At 53.7% G+C, this 17,169-nt stretch overlaps 2 protein-coding genes across 5 annotated transcripts in view; both read right to left on the bottom strand.

The window, feature by feature from the left end:
* The window catches only part of HOXD3 (homeobox D3), a 30,698-nt gene extending 14,951 nt beyond the window's left edge, over nt 1–15,747 (bottom strand). For 2 of the 4 annotated variants that reach the window (XM_083840996.1, XM_083840998.1), the window contains exons 1-2: nt 15,611–15,721; nt 8,226–8,252 (exon numbers count right to left, since the gene is read on the bottom strand). The gene's annotated coding sequence lies outside the window, so the exon portion shown is untranslated. Of the gene's footprint in view, nt 1–8,225; nt 8,253–15,610 lie in introns of all 4 variants that reach the window. The other 2 variants (XM_083840995.1, XM_083840994.1) reach the window with 1 other exon arrangement.
* HOXD4 (homeobox D4) lies at nt 6–8,216 on the bottom strand. Its single transcript, XM_083841009.1, has 2 exons — nt 3,931–8,216; nt 6–3,528 (listed from the first exon to the last, which is right to left on the bottom strand). Exons 1-2 carry the CDS (start codon nt 4,337–4,339, stop codon nt 3,224–3,226), a joined length of 714 nt encoding a protein of 237 aa, XP_083697135.1. The 5' UTR covers nt 4,340–8,216; the 3' UTR covers nt 6–3,223.
* Nucleotides 15,748–17,169: the final 1,422 nt, after the last annotated feature.

Genomic DNA, 17,169 nt, shown 5'->3' with positions numbered 1-17,169 from the left:
AGCTATTTCTCTACACCTTTTATTATTTCAAACGTATATGGAGGGCTTACATCAAAACTACAAGCGACAAATAGTATAAATAACGCTTTAATCGATGGCAGCAAAACATTGGTAAAGTCTATAAAAAGCATCACACTTTGACAGAGATGAGTATTGCTGGACAATGCGATCGTTTAACAAAGGCTTCAATACACAACGTTTCATCCATGAAAAACAAAAACAAACAGCCCCCTTCCTGCACAAAATAACTCTGGGGAAGGGCTAAAAAACAATGGAAATGAAATCTCAGGTTCGTTTTCCACGGGAGATAATGCCCAGTGCGTGCTCCTGGTCGCTAGTGCCCACATTCCTGACCCTTCAGAGCATGGGCAGCTGGAAACTATTTATTTATTTTGGTCCTTTCTGCCTCCAGTTCACATATTCTCGGGGCTTACAACGCAATTACAACTATGTAAACTTAACAGTGCCCCAGCCTTGCTCAAAGGGGACTTGCAAAGAGGGTTGTAAGAGCTGTGCCTGCTGAACCCAACACTCATCCTGGAGATATTAACATTTCAAAAGACAATGAGACAAATTCTGCCCGCAGCTACATCCCTGTTTGACTTCAGTGGGCGGGGGAAGGAAAGCTGGGAGCAGAATTGGGCCCTTTAACTTGGGGAGCGATCTCGGTCGATAAGAAGCACAAAGCCAGGGTTTGCTTATCCGAGGACATTATTTTTCAGAATAGTACCACAGAGGCCAAACTTGGCATCTCTCTCCCGAGTAACGTGTTTGCCCTGCTCCGAGCCAACTTATCACAGGCTCTAAGTAAGCAGTGGGGGTCCGAGAGGGGGGTATTTTCAAGAAGGGCAGCCAGAGAGGGATTTTTTCCCCCCCTCTTCTCCCCCCCTCCCCCCCCCCTTTTTATTTTTTTCTTTCCCTAGATGCACACCAAGAGCAAAGGGAGGGCTTTGGCCAACTCTGGAGACGAAAGGCTCCTACCGCAGGGACTGGGTGTAACAAAACTTGAAAACTCGTCTAAGGAATTCCCTCCTCAAGCGCCGCTGCTCACTGCTCTCCATGGCAGAGAAAGGGAAGAGCAGTTTGGGTCCAAAAGGTTAAGGGTTTAGAGGTCACTCTTCCCGGCTGAAATACAACTAATCGAATAGAAAATTTGTCCTCTGGGTGAACCTGTTCCTGCAATTTAGCCGAACTTCAGTAAAATACCTTTTCAGCTTCTCAACGTGAAGGCGTCAGAAAAAAGACGTCTTTACTATGTATGAACTCTGTGCTTTTTGTCATAGAAACAATGATGCGAATAATGCAGGAATATCCATCTTTAATATCACGACGTGGAGATATTCAAGTATTGCCATGTGCAAGTCTGAGAACTGGGCTAACCCTAAGAAAGAACAAAGAGTTTTCTCCAGGCTCTAAAACAAAAGACCAAGTCTTACAAGACACTTTGCGGACTTCTAGGGATGAGAAAAGGGCAGAAATTAACCGCTGGCCATAGTTAATCCTGACGAATACCCTCATTTTGAAAAGCTCGCCCTTTATTTTCGAATTCATTCAAGCCCATTTTTGCCAGTGTTTTCCCGAGTGAGCTCAGAAAGCAGCGAGTCCTCAGTGGGAAGCACTCAGCCCAGAGATGGGCACTTAACTCACACGCTGCTGTTTCGAGCTCCCTTTACAGAAGTGCAGCTTCAGCGTTTGCCCTGGGTTTCCTTCTTTTCCCTTTTCCCTTTAATAATGGAATCATCTAGTTAAAATGTCGATTATATGGTCCCTCTCCCAGGCTGCCCTGAGGGTAGAGGAGACAAGGGCTGAGCTTTAAAATCGCCGGAGCGGTGGTGTAGGTGGCTGAGGGAGCTGGTTTGGCTGGGTTTGGTAGTTACAATGCAGGCTCAACGCACTACAACTTTGGCACGATGCAAGCAGCAGCCGTAGACAAATACTGGGGTATCAGACCAGCTCTGCTCCCATGAAAACCTTCCCTCTTACCCACGGTTTAACTTGCTGAGGTTTCCAATCATTTCACTCATGCATCGTAGTTTGCTTAAAAACAATCACTACTCTTGGAAATAAAATAAAAAAAAAGAAAGCCCCCAAACAAACAAACCTACTAAACAACCAAACACACAAAAAAACAGACCAAAATAACTCCCCCCAAAACAAAGACACAACCCACACAGCCTGTCCCTCTGTTGGGCAGCAAATAAATTTAAAATTGGACAGAAAGAACGCGTTTAGCTTTGAGCTTCGAATGGCTCGGACAATCCCAGCAATCGCATTGATTTTTCACTCCGGGGTTTTCTTTTTAGTTTATTTTTCGTTTTTAAATGAGGTACCGCTGGTTTAAAGGACAGCGCTGAGCAGAGCAGGCTTTGGAAACGGATTTCTAGCCTGTTAGCCCTGGAGGGGACACGGTAAGGAGCAGGGATGCTTTTCCTAGTCACAGAGAAGGAAATTCGAAAAAATGGGACAAGAAAGTTGTGTACATTCAAGACAAGTAAACATTATACATGTGTTCATGAGACTGGGAAGGAGAAATCCTGCATTTCAGCTCCCCTTTCCCATTTTTGGTTTGACTCTTCTTCTTTTCTTTTTATCGTCACTCTTCTACGTAACAAATAAATAAATACGCTAACACTAGCAGAGCATAAAATAACCCGTTTTCACTTAACTCCTATGCACATCTTCTGAGACGTTATGGAAATGAGCAAGTATTTTCATTACACCAAGAAAGGTAAAGCAGCACAAAAAGTTCACAAATACTAGTCTTTATGCTCAAATGAAAGACTATCCTATAAATTTCCTGTCCTCAACTTGCCCAAATGCATCATCCCGAAATTGCATGGGATCAAAAGACAATTAAAAGCAAAAATCCCAAAATAAAGCATCAAGCCTTCACTTTCAAATTCAAAACTGAAACACAGGACAGTTTCATTTTCAATGATTTATTACTTTTTATGGACAGAAGGTCTCATTTAATATTTTCCCAATTCCCACTGCCTGCATGATGCTTTTTTTTTTCCTTATTTTTTTTTAAGGTTGTGCTAGCAGAGGCAAATAAAATAAAGTCCAAAGTAGCGTCATTTTGTCTCCTTTGTACAACAGTACCTTAAAGAAAGATGACAGTTTCTCGAGTCCTTAGCTGCTACATGCAGGTTCTGCTTGGATAGTGTCAGTTATGTACAGTACTGGTCAGAATCGAAGGATGAAATGGAAAATTTCACCTCTTCTATAAAGTTGTCAAGTCAGTCTGATGGTCCTTGGGAACAGTCTGTAAATGTGGGTTTGAACCAGAGGAGGAAGACCTGCCCTTAGTGTTGGGCAGTTTGTGGTCTTTTTTCCACTTCATTCTTCTGTTCTGAAACCAGATCTTGATCTGGCGCTCAGAGAGACACAAAGTGTGGGCTATCTCGATACGGCGGCGCCTGGTCAGGTACCTGTTAAAATGAAATTCTTTTTCCAGTTCTAGGACTTGCTGTCTGGTGTAAGCTGTTCGGGAGCGCTTAGGTTCCCCTCCGCTGTAATTGGGGTTCACTGGGAAAAAAATACGGAGAACTTTACAAAGCTAATCTTGACTTTCCGGTTCGACTTTTACAAAACAAAACCTCACGAGCTGCGAGCATGTGGCCGGGCTGGCTCCAGCCCAGGAGCTCACAATGGACGTGCTGCTCTCCCCCGTGCGCAGCGCGGGCGCCACGGCCCCAAGCTAGGTGGGCTGCGAGCCTCTGCCCGGCTCCTGCAGCCGAGTTTTCTCCTGCTCGGCAAAGCCCCACACGGCCACCGGCCTATTTCCTCGGCAATAAAAATTTATGACGAGTGTAATTGGCTACCTCGGCTTCAAATCCTCGTCCACGAGTCTCGCAAGGACTCGACCAAAGCATTTCTGAGGACAATCGGGAACGGGGGAGAAGAGCAAAGTAAGAAGAGGATCCTTACCCGAGTTAACATGGACTTTCTTCATCCAGGGATAAACTACTGCTGGCTGCTTAACTGCTGACCCGTTTGGGGCTTTGAGGGCTGGCTGCTGGCCGCAGGCTCGTGAGTTGGACATTGGAGGCGGTGGACAATGCTCTGCTTGACCGGGGAAGTGGCTCGGTGGGCCGGATTGCTCCTGTCCATGACCCCGCGGCTGCACGGCGGAGCCTTGGGCATTGCTACAGCTAAAGGGTTGTTCGCTGTAGTTTGACCGTGGGTAGAGCCCCTGATGCTGGAAATCGGAGCCCTGCGAGGCACTGTAATACTCGGCCCCCTGCTCCGCTAGGTAGCTGTTCTGCAAATATTCCTCGCAAGGAGGAAATTTGGGATCCACATACTTAGAGTTCACCATATACGAACTCATGGCCATTAATTTCTGAAGGTAGAAAATACTAATTTTTCTCGTGTTGTCTTTTTTTCTCCTTCCATAGAGCCCTCCTACTTGCTGTCAACTGAATAAAGTTAGGCGTGCATGTGACTGGCCCGGCCAATGGGGAGGCAGGGAGCTGATCACCGGATTTGTGTGCAGCTCATAATTTCCACGAATTTAACTAAATAATATACGTGTAAGCAAGTGACCCCTCTCCGGCAGGTTTCACCCTCCAAATCAGATACCGGAGTTTTAGGAATATTCATCAAGCGGCCGCCGCCTCCCTGACCCCCAGGTACAGGCAGCCTTTTGTCTGGGCTGACTTTCCTAACCTCCGCTGCCCTCTCGTCTGATTTACCAGCCAGAATTTCCACCAGGGTTTGTTACGTGCCTTAAAATAAAATATCGAAAGAAATGCAGAGCGAGGAGCTGCAGGGCGATTAAAAGGGAGGAAACTGATAAGAAGGCAAGAAAAAGAAAAGGCATCAAAGAAGAGGGTAATATGATGTACAATAGATCTGTCCTGTCTTTGTCTTGCAGAGGTCATCCAAAAGTTACCAGAATTTAGTTCTGCTGAATAAAATTAGGCAATCAGTAACTTCTCATTCACTGTGCAAGCCTCGATATATACGTGTGCATACGTGTGCACGCACACAGGCTCGCACATGCTTATACAAAAGTCTGGGCGTATGTGCATATGAAATCGTACAGATAACAAGAAACTGTCCATTTTTAGACACCAAAGTCCAGTCAAATGGACTGGAGATGGCATTTAATTAGGTTAAAAATATCACAGGTTTAACGAGATAAATTCAGTCTTCATTCATCAGTATCATTCCTGGAGCACAAGGAAATACATTCCAGTGAGTCGAGTGCTGCTTTTGCTGGTGTCGTAAATATTTTGGTGAGATCTGGACACTTGACAGGAAAATTTTGCTAACTCTCTAACGTCTAGCACGTCTAGCTAATGTATCAGTATCTTTTTAAAGATTCATTCACTGATTGGTAGGCTTTTTTTTTTCAGTCATTTTTTACTTCTTGTGAGATTAACTGTTTAACTTCACAGTCTGCCAGGGAGAGTTACGATTGAACGACAAGTGAAATTTTAAGAGACGTTCTGAAATCTGGTAAATAGGAGAGAGGCAGCAAAACTTTTAGAATTTCTCCGTGTTCAACACGCACACGTCTTTTGATTCCGTCAGTATCTAAACTTCTAACCATTTGCAGAAAGGTGAAGTTTTTGCATCGACCATATATTCCCCTAGAATCGAATCTGTGACTATATGAATATCACACAAATTCGGTTCTACAGGGTATATATAGACAACGTAATAACATTCTGTTTTCATCTACCATATAGCAGGTCATTGCCATTCTCTTATTCCTTACTGTCTTCTGAGGAATGCAAACTATTCTGTTGGGATTGAGATCTGAAATACGGGTTTGCAGGAAGGTGGGATTTCAGGAAAGATTCACGGTTGTTATTATTGATGAAATAGAGCTTTACGACTCTGCACCAATTTATAGCGACGAATTTCGACTAACAAATTCTCAGAAGGACCTGCTGAGCACTTTAAATGCTTGCGGTTTACGTCCTTGCTACAGAAAACGGACGCTACCAGTCAAATTGCGCTATTTAGAATAATAACAGTTAAAATCACACAGAAAATAGGTGTTTATCTATTTAGTCTAATACGAATCTGAACAGATTCTCCCTAATTAGAACTCCCCCCCCCCCAAAAAAAAAATAGAATTAAAAAAAAATCGAAACAGAAGTAAAACAGACGACAACAGAAACAGCGATTTGTGAAAAAGACGAGATTAGAGGCTGGAGGGAGCTGTTCTCGGGAAGCAGAGAATTTCCAAATTTACCTTCGTCCCATCATGCCGGTCTAGCTATTATCCCGCGGCTGCGTGTGAGCCGCAGCCTCGCACCCTCCCAGGTTCTCCCCGCCGTAGCGTTTATGGTGAAGGGCAGGGCGAGAGGTCAGCCGAAATCATTTACAAACATATCACCAAGTTTCATTATTTTTACTTTGTCGACAGCAGCACACAGGAGTACAAAAGTTCATGAATTGTGTCTGACCCAGCTCCTCTCTGCTGTCCTGCGGTCAACCTCTTCTCCTTGGACTATTTCAAACGGGCAACATAAGGACAAATAATGGTGCGGGTGTGATACATCCAGCCGCTGCAGAGGGCACATTTGGGGGTGTTACGTTTGTCCGAGCGATCTGCACCGGTTTGTTTGCCTGGCTGCAGCTCCCAGCTGCCCGATCTGGGGGATGCTATTTTTAAACTTCTGCTTTCTTACGACTGCCGTGGGATCATCTCCACAGCAAGTGCAACTCGAAACGACTTCGTGTCCCTAATTCCTCCCCCCTCGCCCCCCCGATCGTTTCAATCTCCTCCCAGCAATTTTAGCGGCTCTTCCCGGTTTCCCCTCCTTTCCCTGAAGGGAGGGGGTGCCCCCTCCGGGGGGGCATCCCCCGCCCTGCCGAGCGGGCCGGGCAGCACCCGCCCCCCAAAGCCAGCTCGCTCTCGGGGCAGCCCCCCCGGAGCGGACAAGCCCTCCGAGGGCTGCCCGGGGGGCAGCGCTGGGGTGGGGAGGCAGCAAGTCCCTGCTCTGCCTAATACCACACATTTTCATATTTGTTAGACGCTGTGACCTGCGTTTCACCTTATTGCACGACTTGCTCAGACAGGTCAAAGCCAAAGAGTTATTGATGAACAAAAGCGTTATATATTCACCTCCTGTTCAACTGCCCATACAAAATGCTTTTGATCTATCAGGCTTTTTGTATGCCTGTTCATAATCAGTATGCTAAATGTAGGTTGGCAGAAAACAAGTAATCCATACATTTAGGGCCGGCCCGGGAATAAAACGCCAAGGGCATCTACGTAGCGCAGGGCTAGCTATGGAGGAGGAAAGTTACCTACGGAACAAAATTAAAAATGCAGTGCTCGAGGCTACTGTTTATTTCGTATTTAAATGGCTCCAAACCCAATATCGCAACGCAAGGCAAAACGAGAACGAGACGCCCGGCCCGAAGTAGTGAAAGAGATTATTTATCGCTAGCAGGGAGAGGAAACGGGGAAAAACGCGACAAAACGCGGCTCCGCTCCTGTGCACGCTCCCAGTCAGAGCGCGATCTGCAGGAGCGGGGAGGGCGACGTGCACGTACTGAATCCCCAGACACCGCAGCCTTGCTTTTCCTCTCTGAGGGCAGCCTCAGCCCGAAGCCCGAGCCCCTCACGCAGCCAGACCCCCCCGCCCACCCTGCAGCACGCTGCCCGCCCGCGGAGCCGCCGCAGGCGCGGAGGCGAGCGCTCGCCCCGCTCCGCTCCGCTCCTCTCCCCTCCTGCCCTGCCCTCCGGCATCGCCACCCCGCGCACGAATGGCCACCGCCACCGCCGGCCGGTGCCCCCCGGCCGCGCTGCGACCGAGGCCGAAGGAGCCGAGGAGAAAAGAAGGGGGAGCGGGCGCTGGGCTCCGGGGCCCGGCTCTGCCTGGGGACCCGCCGGGGAGGCGCTATGCGGTGCCACCGCGGGGACGGCGGCACTGCTGGTGGCCAAGGGCTGACACCTGTGCGGCCCCGAGGCAGCGCCACCAGCCCCTGTCCCCACGCCCTGTCCCCAGCCGGGGCTGCCTGGGACGCCGTGGCGCACGATGACTCCCCAAAAGCCTTCCCAAAGCCTTCCCAAAGCCTTCCCCAAAGCCTTCCCCAAAGCCTTCCCCAAAGCCTTCCCACGCTGACGCAGCCCTCTCTGTTCGATTGCTTGCGGCAACGTTCAGCGGGGATACCTCGCGTTTAATTGTTCCGGTCCGAGGGGAAGAAACAGCATTTCCAACCAACTCCAATTCTGCAAGAAATAAGAGGCTACTTACCGTGGGTGTCCTTCCATGTTGCCGAACCTGTTGCAATAAAAACGTTTGTTACTGTTGTATTCCACATACGGGTGATATTGCTTGAGAACAGTTACAGAACACATTTGATAGATGAAGGCAGAGAGGAGCTGGTGGTAAATCCTGCGAGCAGCAGAGTGATGGGGTGGAAGCCCCTTCCGAATGAGGACCACATTGCATTCAGACAGTTTTTATGAATACATGCTTTCCCTGTGCCTGGGGTGTGATCTTTCACTTTTAATATTCATAGTCTAGATTTTATACCACATAATTTCTAAAGGGATGAAAAGTCAGACCTCCCTCTTTCACTGAAGGAAAAAAAAGAATAACAAAGGCCTTTTTTTTGTTCTGTGGCAATTCAGTCACTTACAAATGAAATATTCAGATCACCTTCGCCAAAACATCACCCAGAAAATGTCACAATATGCAATACAGCATTGTATGCAAGCTAAGAACAAAAAGAACGACAGTTTTATAGGAATAAATCTCGGACTACTCTGAGATAAGAGTAGCCCTTTAAGATCACACAATTATCCAAACGGTAAACTCGAGACGTGCGTCTTTGTTTGCATTGTAGGAGGACAAATTTGACTTGAACTTTCCTTCACATCTTTTAAGAAATACATTCAAAGCTCACATTAAGGAAAACAACACATATTCAGTCTAATGCTCCTGAAAAGCATTGCATATTAAAAAGTAAAACGCCAATATTGTTTTGTGATTTTTTTTCTCCTCTAAGCGATTTTTCACCTCTTCTATTGCTTTCCTACCATGCCTGGGAGAGTTGTATTACACACAGAGCAATAGCTTAGGTATCAACAGCTCACTAGACAGAGATTCCCAAGACAGTTTTTGGTTTTTAATATATTTTTAGTTTTGTGCACTCTGGATAGCACGGCGAGGGCAGTGGAACAATATCGGCCGTTCGGCTCTGAGCATTACCTTACTGTTCTGTCCCCCTTCTTTTCTCTTTTTTTTTTTTTTTGGTTTTGTTTTGGTTTGTTATTTTAATCTTTTTTTTTTTTTTTCCCAGGTTAGTTTCGAATGAGATGTTTCACCACACTCGGAAACCTCAGCCAGGGCGCAGCCAGCTAATGCCAGCACTGCCCCGGCCCCTCGAGCTCTACCTGTCCGTTTGCCCAGCGCAAGGCTCGGGCAAGGCTTTCCGGGCGAAGCAGCGTTTGGACCTCGCTCGCTCGCCCAGTTCCCAGAGGCACAAAGACACCGGAGCGACTGGAGCGCGCCGGGCCGAAGGAAGGCTGTAGCGGACTTACTGCGCGCTCTCCCCGGGGCCGGGGGGACCGGGGAGCGGGGGTGCCTGCACGGCCGCATTCCCGCAGACGGCTCCCTGCTAACACTTCCCCGATTACTGCTTCCAGGAACGAAAGCATCTGCACTTGTATGCTCTTAAACTAATTTATGGTGGGAATTATATTTTGGCTTGTCAACTCTCAAGCCATAAAACAAAGTTTATTGGAATCACGTGCTTCTAAATAGCCACTCAGGACCTATCTCCGCGGAACCATAAATAACCTTCAGCTTTAAACTTTTATTCGCTAAATAAAGGTCCGCTGAATCTGCTCTGGAAAGCGGGACTGGCTCAGGGTAGCGGGGATGGGCGGAAGGTCAGCTCCGTGGCGTTATGCCGGCCGTTTTAACGAGCATCTTGCAGGGAAAGCTGCCAAGAGGGGACTGAGCGCTCCCAAATTGCTCTTGAGAGAGGAGCGGCCGCATTTCGCTGTGGGTACCACTTCAAGACCTTCCCTGCATCCCTTCGCATCTCTTAGGGGACAGGGAGGCACACCGACGGGACAAAGCGCGGAGTTAGGTCGGGGTGCCGGGGGGTCCCTCTGCCTTCCCCGGACCTTTACGACATTTTGGTCAGGAGCCCCTGGAAAACGGTTTTGACTCTTTCACCTCCTGCGCTTTGCTCGAGGGAGCGGTGCCAAGGGCTGCGGGCTCGCCAGGCACCCGACGGACGTTTGCAAGCGACCAAACTGCCGCAAGCAGCGAGGGCACTGGGCTTTGGGAAGAGAGAAAGTGTGAAGCCTGCCACAATGAGATCTTTGAGGACTGGAAGTTTAAGGAGGGTTATAAAACAATAAAACAGCTCTGGTGTGAAGGGAGCAGGGTGTGAGTTAGCAAATGAGAATTTCAAGGACCCTGAGCACAGGAAGTCAAATGTCCCTGGCACTCACACAGTCGCCCTTGCATAAAGAACCCCGGGCATCAGCTCCCCATCTATCACGGCTGCGACGAGGAAGTCGCAGTGGCCAGGAGCTGCTGGTGCCTCCGAGGAGGGGCTTGTCCCTCCCCAGAGGGCGGGGAGCCCTGTCCGCCCCGTCGGTGGCCGCCCGCGGACTGCTGCGGCCAGCGGCGCCCGCTCCCCTGCCGCCGGGCTCAGCGCCCCAGAGCGCGTCAGCCCCAGCTCCCTGCGGGGCGGTGGCCCCGGGTGGCCCCTGCTGGCCCCACTTGGCCCCTGATGGCCCCGGTTGTCCCCGGCTGGGTGCTGCCTGTCAGACTCGGGAGTCTCGTCCCTCCTGGTCTGCGCTCTCTCGGCCGTTTCCCACCGCCGGGGCCGGGGGAGAGCCCCGGTCATATCCCCGTGAATTTCCCGAAAAGGGGCAGCTTTAGCTCCCGTCCTACTCCTTATGTTGTTGGGGTCACAGCCGATCAGTTCTCCTGTTGCCAGAGACCAGGAGGCGTCCCGAGGCTCCCTGCTGCCTCGTTACGGCTCGGGGATGCTCTGCCTACCGCTGCCCCCCTTGCTCTGTGTCCGTGCTTCACCACCCGGCACCCCCTCCCCGCCCCCCACGGCTGCACGGCTCGGCCCTGCTCTGCCCGCTGCTGCCGGGCCAGGGCCTATGGGGCCGGGGGACGCCGGGGGGCTTCGCCCAGGAGCTCTGAGTGGCGGCAAGGGGTTGGGGTGGGAGCTGTCCTGCCCCCCGGGGGGCTGCATCCTGAGTCGCTAATGTGGGGACTGCACCCCGGGCACGCAGGGGATGGAGGAAAAGGCCGGGGTTTGGCCACCGGCTCCGAGACATCGGGGCCTGGGAAACGGGGAGGCAGCGGCGGCCCGGGCCGAACACGGCCGGGGGCCAAAGTGTCCTGGAGATGCGGGGCTGGGGCTGGGAAAGGGCTGTGGGATGGAGAGGGGCTGATGGGAGAGATATGGAGCTCCCTGTGATCTTAGGGGCGACATGAATGCTTCTGCAACTGAATTATGCCAGCCCTGGTATCTCCAAGAGGGAATTATGGGCATTTTCACATTTCCTATTCTAACATGCAGATGTGAAAGTTGGCTTTGAAGCTCTGGCCAGTTCATTCTCTAGGCTTTTATGACAGCTCTCATTTTCGGGGCTGATGATCTGGAGGTGGATAAGCTGTGGACTGAAGTAACCCAATAATAATTGGTTTACCTCTGGTAATTGTTGCGATAAAAGGGTTGGGGAAATTGAATCGCATGGGTAAAGCGCCGTCGCTCCTGATGCTACCTGATAGCCGCCACGACCAGCATCCTACCCCCAGGACCAAATGACAGGCTCCAGCTCTCCCTTTGAAGCCCGACCGAGCACCCTGAGAGCGTCCGACGCCATTAGCGCTGCCTGCTTTTACCGCACCCCCGACCGTCCTGCAGTCACCCCAAAGCCCCTACCCTCGCCGAGCAGGATGTGGGGATGCAAAGGCCGCTTGCCCTCAGCACCCCGCGGGCAGAGCCGGCGGCAGCGGAGCCCCGGGAGCGGGCAGGGCGGCGGCGGCCGCGCCCCGACATCAAACGGGGGCAGCGGCGGCGGCTCCCCGGGGGCCGCGGGGGAAGAGGGCGAGGAGCGAGGGGCAGGGAGGGGAGCCCGGGGGCCGTGGGAGCGGCGGGCTCGGGCAGGCACAGCCGGGGGGCCGCCGGGGTCACGTCCGGGCACGGCGGGGGAAGGCGAGCCCCGGGGGCTGCAGGTGAGGGGCAGGAAGGGGGACCCGCCGTCCAGGCTCGGGGGGCACAGCGGGCACCGAAAAGGCCGAAGGGGCGAGCGGGGATGCGGTGGCTGCCTGACATCGGAGCCCGCTCTGGGGGCCGGGAGGGCGGCGGGGCGCTTGCCGTGAGCCCCGGGTCGCTGCCCGTCGCGGGGGGCGCGGAGGGGCCGCAAGGATGCGCGCAGGACCCGGAACGGGCCGGAGGCCGCGTCGCCGGAGGTAGAGGGGCGACTTCAAGGGGGAGGGCCCCCAAAGAGCGGCGGTGCCCCCGGCCCTCCGGTGGGCCTCTCCCGTGGGCGTGGGCCGGGGCTGCGGGCCGGGGGCTGGGGCGGGCAGCGGGGGGCGGCGGGGCGGAGGGCCCCTCTCCCGGGCAGGGAAGGCGGCCAGGCTTGTCCTACAGCGCCTTCTCCTGGAAGAGGCCGTGGGAGACAAAATGGCTGGTGGCGGCGCCGGGCCCTGCCGCGCCCCCGGCGGCAGCACCGCGCCGAGGCCCGGCGGCCCCGAGGGCAGGCACCGCGGGCAGGTGACCCTGGACCGCGCCGTCGGGGCCGGGGCGTCCCTAACGCGTCCCACGCGAGCCCACCCCACGGCCGGGCCTCCACAGCGGGGCCTTCCGCGGAGCTTGGCGCAGCCCCGAGCGGCCCGAGAGCCTCCGGCCGCCCCCGTCCCGCTGTGGCCACGCCGGGCTCCGCGAGGGACCGCGGAGGCGCCGCGCGTCGGGGCCGCCCCCTCGGGGCGCACCTGGAGGCGCTCGGCGGGGCGGCTGGGACGGGACGGCCGTCCCCACGGCCCCCACGGCCTCGCAGTGTGCTCCTCGAGGGGAGGCCGGAGGGGCACGGGTGGGGGAGATCCCACCGTGCCCCCCTCCCCTGCCGCCCCCTCCCCCAGGCGCATCCGCGGAGGTTCCGGGGTGTGAGCAGCCCCCGCGGGCACTGAATGCGCTTTTATTGCCTCTTGTCTCTGGCAGGGACCCTTCCTCCGCGCCCGGCCCGGCCCCAAAGCCTCGCTGCAAGGTTTATTGTGCCTCATCTTTCCCTTTCACTTCCTGTTTTTTCCCCTCGCGCTACAGCAGCATTGAGTGCCGCACTGCAGTAGAGCCGTAAATACCTTTAACAGCTGCCTGCCAACCAAGGGGTGAAATACTGTCTTTGTTCCGATTTTTTTTCTGCCCCCAGCGCTCATAAAACACCCCGTGAGAAATATATTTGTTTGGGAAAAGAGAAACATTATTGGGACATAAACGAATCGGTGGGATTAGCGGTTCTTAAGAGCACAAAACCAACGTGTATTTCTTTTCTCAGTCTTACTGGGTTTCTCGGGTCCACAGGTCGCATCGCTTTCCCCCTTGCAGCACCCCCCTGCCAGACTCGGGGAGCCGAGGCTGCCCTTCTCCTCCAGGCAACTTTCCGCGGCTAAGCGGGACCCCAGCCTGACTTCCGAAATGGCAGTCGGCGCCAGCAATACCTGGGTATTGCGAGGGAGCGCGAGCTGCAATTTCCTGGTTGTTATTTTTTGTTGTTGTTCTTTTACAGCCCCTACGTCAGTAAAGTATAGGTTAGGAATCGTCTGTTTCCTTTCAAAAAAAAAAAAAAAAAAAAAGGAGAGAGATGAGTAATAAATTCTGTTAACCACGGTGGAAAAATGAAGCAGGTGTGAGAAATCTGAATGCGAAAACTGTATTCCACAATTTTCAGCGCACATGCACATATACAGACATACAGGCTCTCTATAGGTATTTATATAAATATAAATAACAATGCGATCCTCATATATGCCGTATATATATAGATATGTGCATAAAGGCGTTGTTAGGAATAGACATACGTAGGCGTATTTAAGAGCTTACACATACATATGTGTGTTTTAATGTTAATGAAAGGAATGAAAGGGAAAAAAAAAAAAAGAAAAAAGAAGAGAGAAAAGGACAGAAGGAAGAAAGCCGTTTAGGAGGGGAAAAAAGAAGCCGAACACCCACATAAACTAGTGGGATCATAAATGCATGTGTGTATCCGTATGTGTCAACATGTGGACACACACTCACATCAGAATTCGTTAGAACACCCTGCTTTTGTTTTCTTGTTTTCCCGCAGGCTACGAATAATTTGAAAAGCGCTGAAGGACAGGATTTTTCGAAATTTTTGGAGAGATTTATTATCAAGCAACTATAATTACTGTGTCACCTAGGAGGTATTCAGAGGCTGATACCTAACGCAATGCATACTTTCCAAGTTACTCTCGAAGACTGGTGCTGTGTTGCAAACGATTCCTCCCAAATAATCCCCAAATCCTGCAGCAGCGCGGGGCGGTCAGCTAGCGCGGACAGCGAGAGCAGGAGGGAAAGGCACCCCATCTCTTAGCCTGGCTCTGGCTCTGCTTTTGCAAGCCGAATAGGTGTTCGAGGGTGGATTAAAGAAGAATTTCCCCCGTGGCTTCAAAATATGTATGAGGGACAGGTTCCACGCCTTTCCACCCTCCTTGGGTATGGTTTAATCAAGGCATTTTGCTTTACCGTTAAATAAGTGGCTGCCTTTGAGGTAAATGGCGATTTGGTAAATTCCTCCTGTGCAATGCATGGTGCGTTTCCGTCATCGACCAACGCTGTGAGCGCTAAATACAGGGCAGCGGATTTTCTACGGCGGATTAACATTTTAAAAGCGGAGATATGCAATATAGTAATAATTAAAAAAAAAAAAAGATAAAGAATTTATAGAGGCACGTTCAAAATAATATAATTCAGAGTGTGTTCCACAGAGGTGTAGCCAAGTACAGACACACACACAGGCAGCGGGTGCACACACACGGATAGGCAAGGCGGTGCGGGACCCGCACGCGTCTGCAGGCAAGGCGGACAAATCCCATCTCCTGTGCGCACCGCGGCACAAGCCCCGCGGTTTCTCGCACTCGCCCCGCTGCAGCCGCCCGGGGCTGGCGGTGGGGAAGCGGCGGCCGGGGCAGCAGCGCCGTGCTCCCGGCGGGGCGGCAGGAAGCACCTGTTCCGCTGCCAGCTTACGCCAGCGCCCTTCCTCAAAGGGCAGCCCCTGCGCGCAAACAGGGCGCAGGGCTCCAGCCCGGCAGGGGAAGCACAGCCAGAGCCACGGGGCCTCTCGCTGGAGGACTCGTCCTGCTGCCAGCCCTGCGCTGCCCTGCGCGGGGCCGCGGCTCGCTCCGCGCCCCACCGCGCACCGCCCGGCCGGGACTGCTTGGGATAGCAGCAGCAGTAACGGCGCTAGCTGCCACCCCGCTGATGAGAATAGCGGCAGTAATAAGGGCTCCGAGGGACAGGTGACGGCGCAGGGCCGGGGGCAGGGCTCGGCGCCGTGCCCCGCTTCCCCCGCCGTGCGGGGCCGTGCGCGGGCGCGGAGCGGCGGCGGCGGCCAGCCCGCGGGGAGCCGAGTGCTTACCGGTTCGCGGCTCTGCCCGCCTGCAGAGGAGCCCGGGAGGGTCGCTGTAATCCATTTTGCGCCCGCGTAGCAATCCGAGTGGCGGAGGCAGCGGCGGGGGCGCGGAGCGGCGGGCGAAGCGGGGCTCCGCCGAGGAGGCGTCGCGGGGCCGGGGAGGTGTCGGGGCAGCGGCGGCGGGGCCGGCCGCGGGATGCGGGGAGCGGTGCACAAACATCACGGCGACTGCCGTACACCTCAGCGTAGACAAAGGTTAGGAAAAGAGGGGCTGAGGCTCTCTGAAGGCAGAATGCAGGGGGAAATTCGCCAGGGAAATCAGGAAAAGGCCATGAAAGCGCTCGCTGCCTGCACATGACCAGCCGCAGCCAATGACGAGCCCAAATAGGTCATAAAAAGGTCTATTACCAAGTTGTAAATTTTCTTCAAACAAAAAGGAATTTACTGCAATTCCTTGCGGATTTTGCACATACTGCTTCCCAGCGCCATGTTTCTTTCGCCTGCGCGCTGCACTTCTTTTTTTTTTTTCCCCTCCTCGGTCCCGCCTGCCCGCGGCCTGCGCGCCCCCGGAGGGGTGGCGGGGCCCCGCGGGCGCGGGCAGGGGCGCGGGGCTCCGCGGAGCAGCGGGGACAAGGCTCGCCCTCCGCGCAGCAGCCGCCAGTCCGCGGAGCCCCACGGGGGTGGGGGATAAGAGGGGGGCTCTTAACTGCCCCCCCGGTGGACCCGCTTCTTGCCCCAACGAAAGGGGGCCGTAGCCCGCCTTCCGCCCCCCCGCGGAGCCGGGCCCCAAAAGAAAACGTGTTTCCTTTAGCGCCCACTACTGAAGCCGAAGTCGCCGCCGACCTAGAGCTAGGCTGAGCCGAGCTGATGCCTTGTCCCCACGGCGAAGTTTGGGGGTCCCCCAGGTTGCGCCGGGCGCTGTCATGGAGCGGGGGCTCCCCGCAGCCTCCTCGTGCGGGGCTGCCTCCGCCGCAAAACCTCCGCAGGGCCGCTCGGACCAGGGGGAGACACCGAGAGGGGAAAATGTAATTCTCAGAAAACACTCCGAAAAGGCTAAAACATTGCCCCGTGCCCACCGGGAGTGCTCGGCTCAGGGAACGAAAATTGTGCTTGTTTCTCGCTTGTTTTTGTTTCAGAGAACAGCAAGAGCCCTCCGTCGGTGCCCTCCGTGTTGGTCGTACCTGCCTGGAAAATAAAGCTAGCCAAAATAAACCTTCCTAACGACTTGTGGTCTTTTTAACACGCTGCTTCAGTGAATTAGACGCCCGTGAAAATCACACCCGTGCCGCGCATCGCTTGGCCGAGGCACCGGGCGTTTTCCCCGGGGCCTCTGCAGCACCCACGGCCGCGGAGAGCTGCCCCGCGTGGGAAGGGACAAATCCTGCCCACACCCAGGGCGCCGGGCCACCGCGCTGCGGCTCTCACGGGCAGCCCCTCTCTGCCGCGACCCGCACGTCTGCGGCTTATCTCTCCCCAAAGCCCGCTGCTGGCTCCGCAGCTCGACGGCCCCTGTTTCACGGAGGGTTTGCCGGCCGCCAAGGCCAGCTCCTGCCTCGCTTCTCTTC

This window comes from Anser anser, assembly GCF_964211835.1.
Source record: "Anser anser genome assembly, chromosome: 6".
NCBI lineage: Eukaryota > Metazoa > Chordata > Aves > Anseriformes > Anatidae > Anser > Anser anser.
This window is presented reverse-complemented; position numbering and strand designations above follow the sequence as displayed.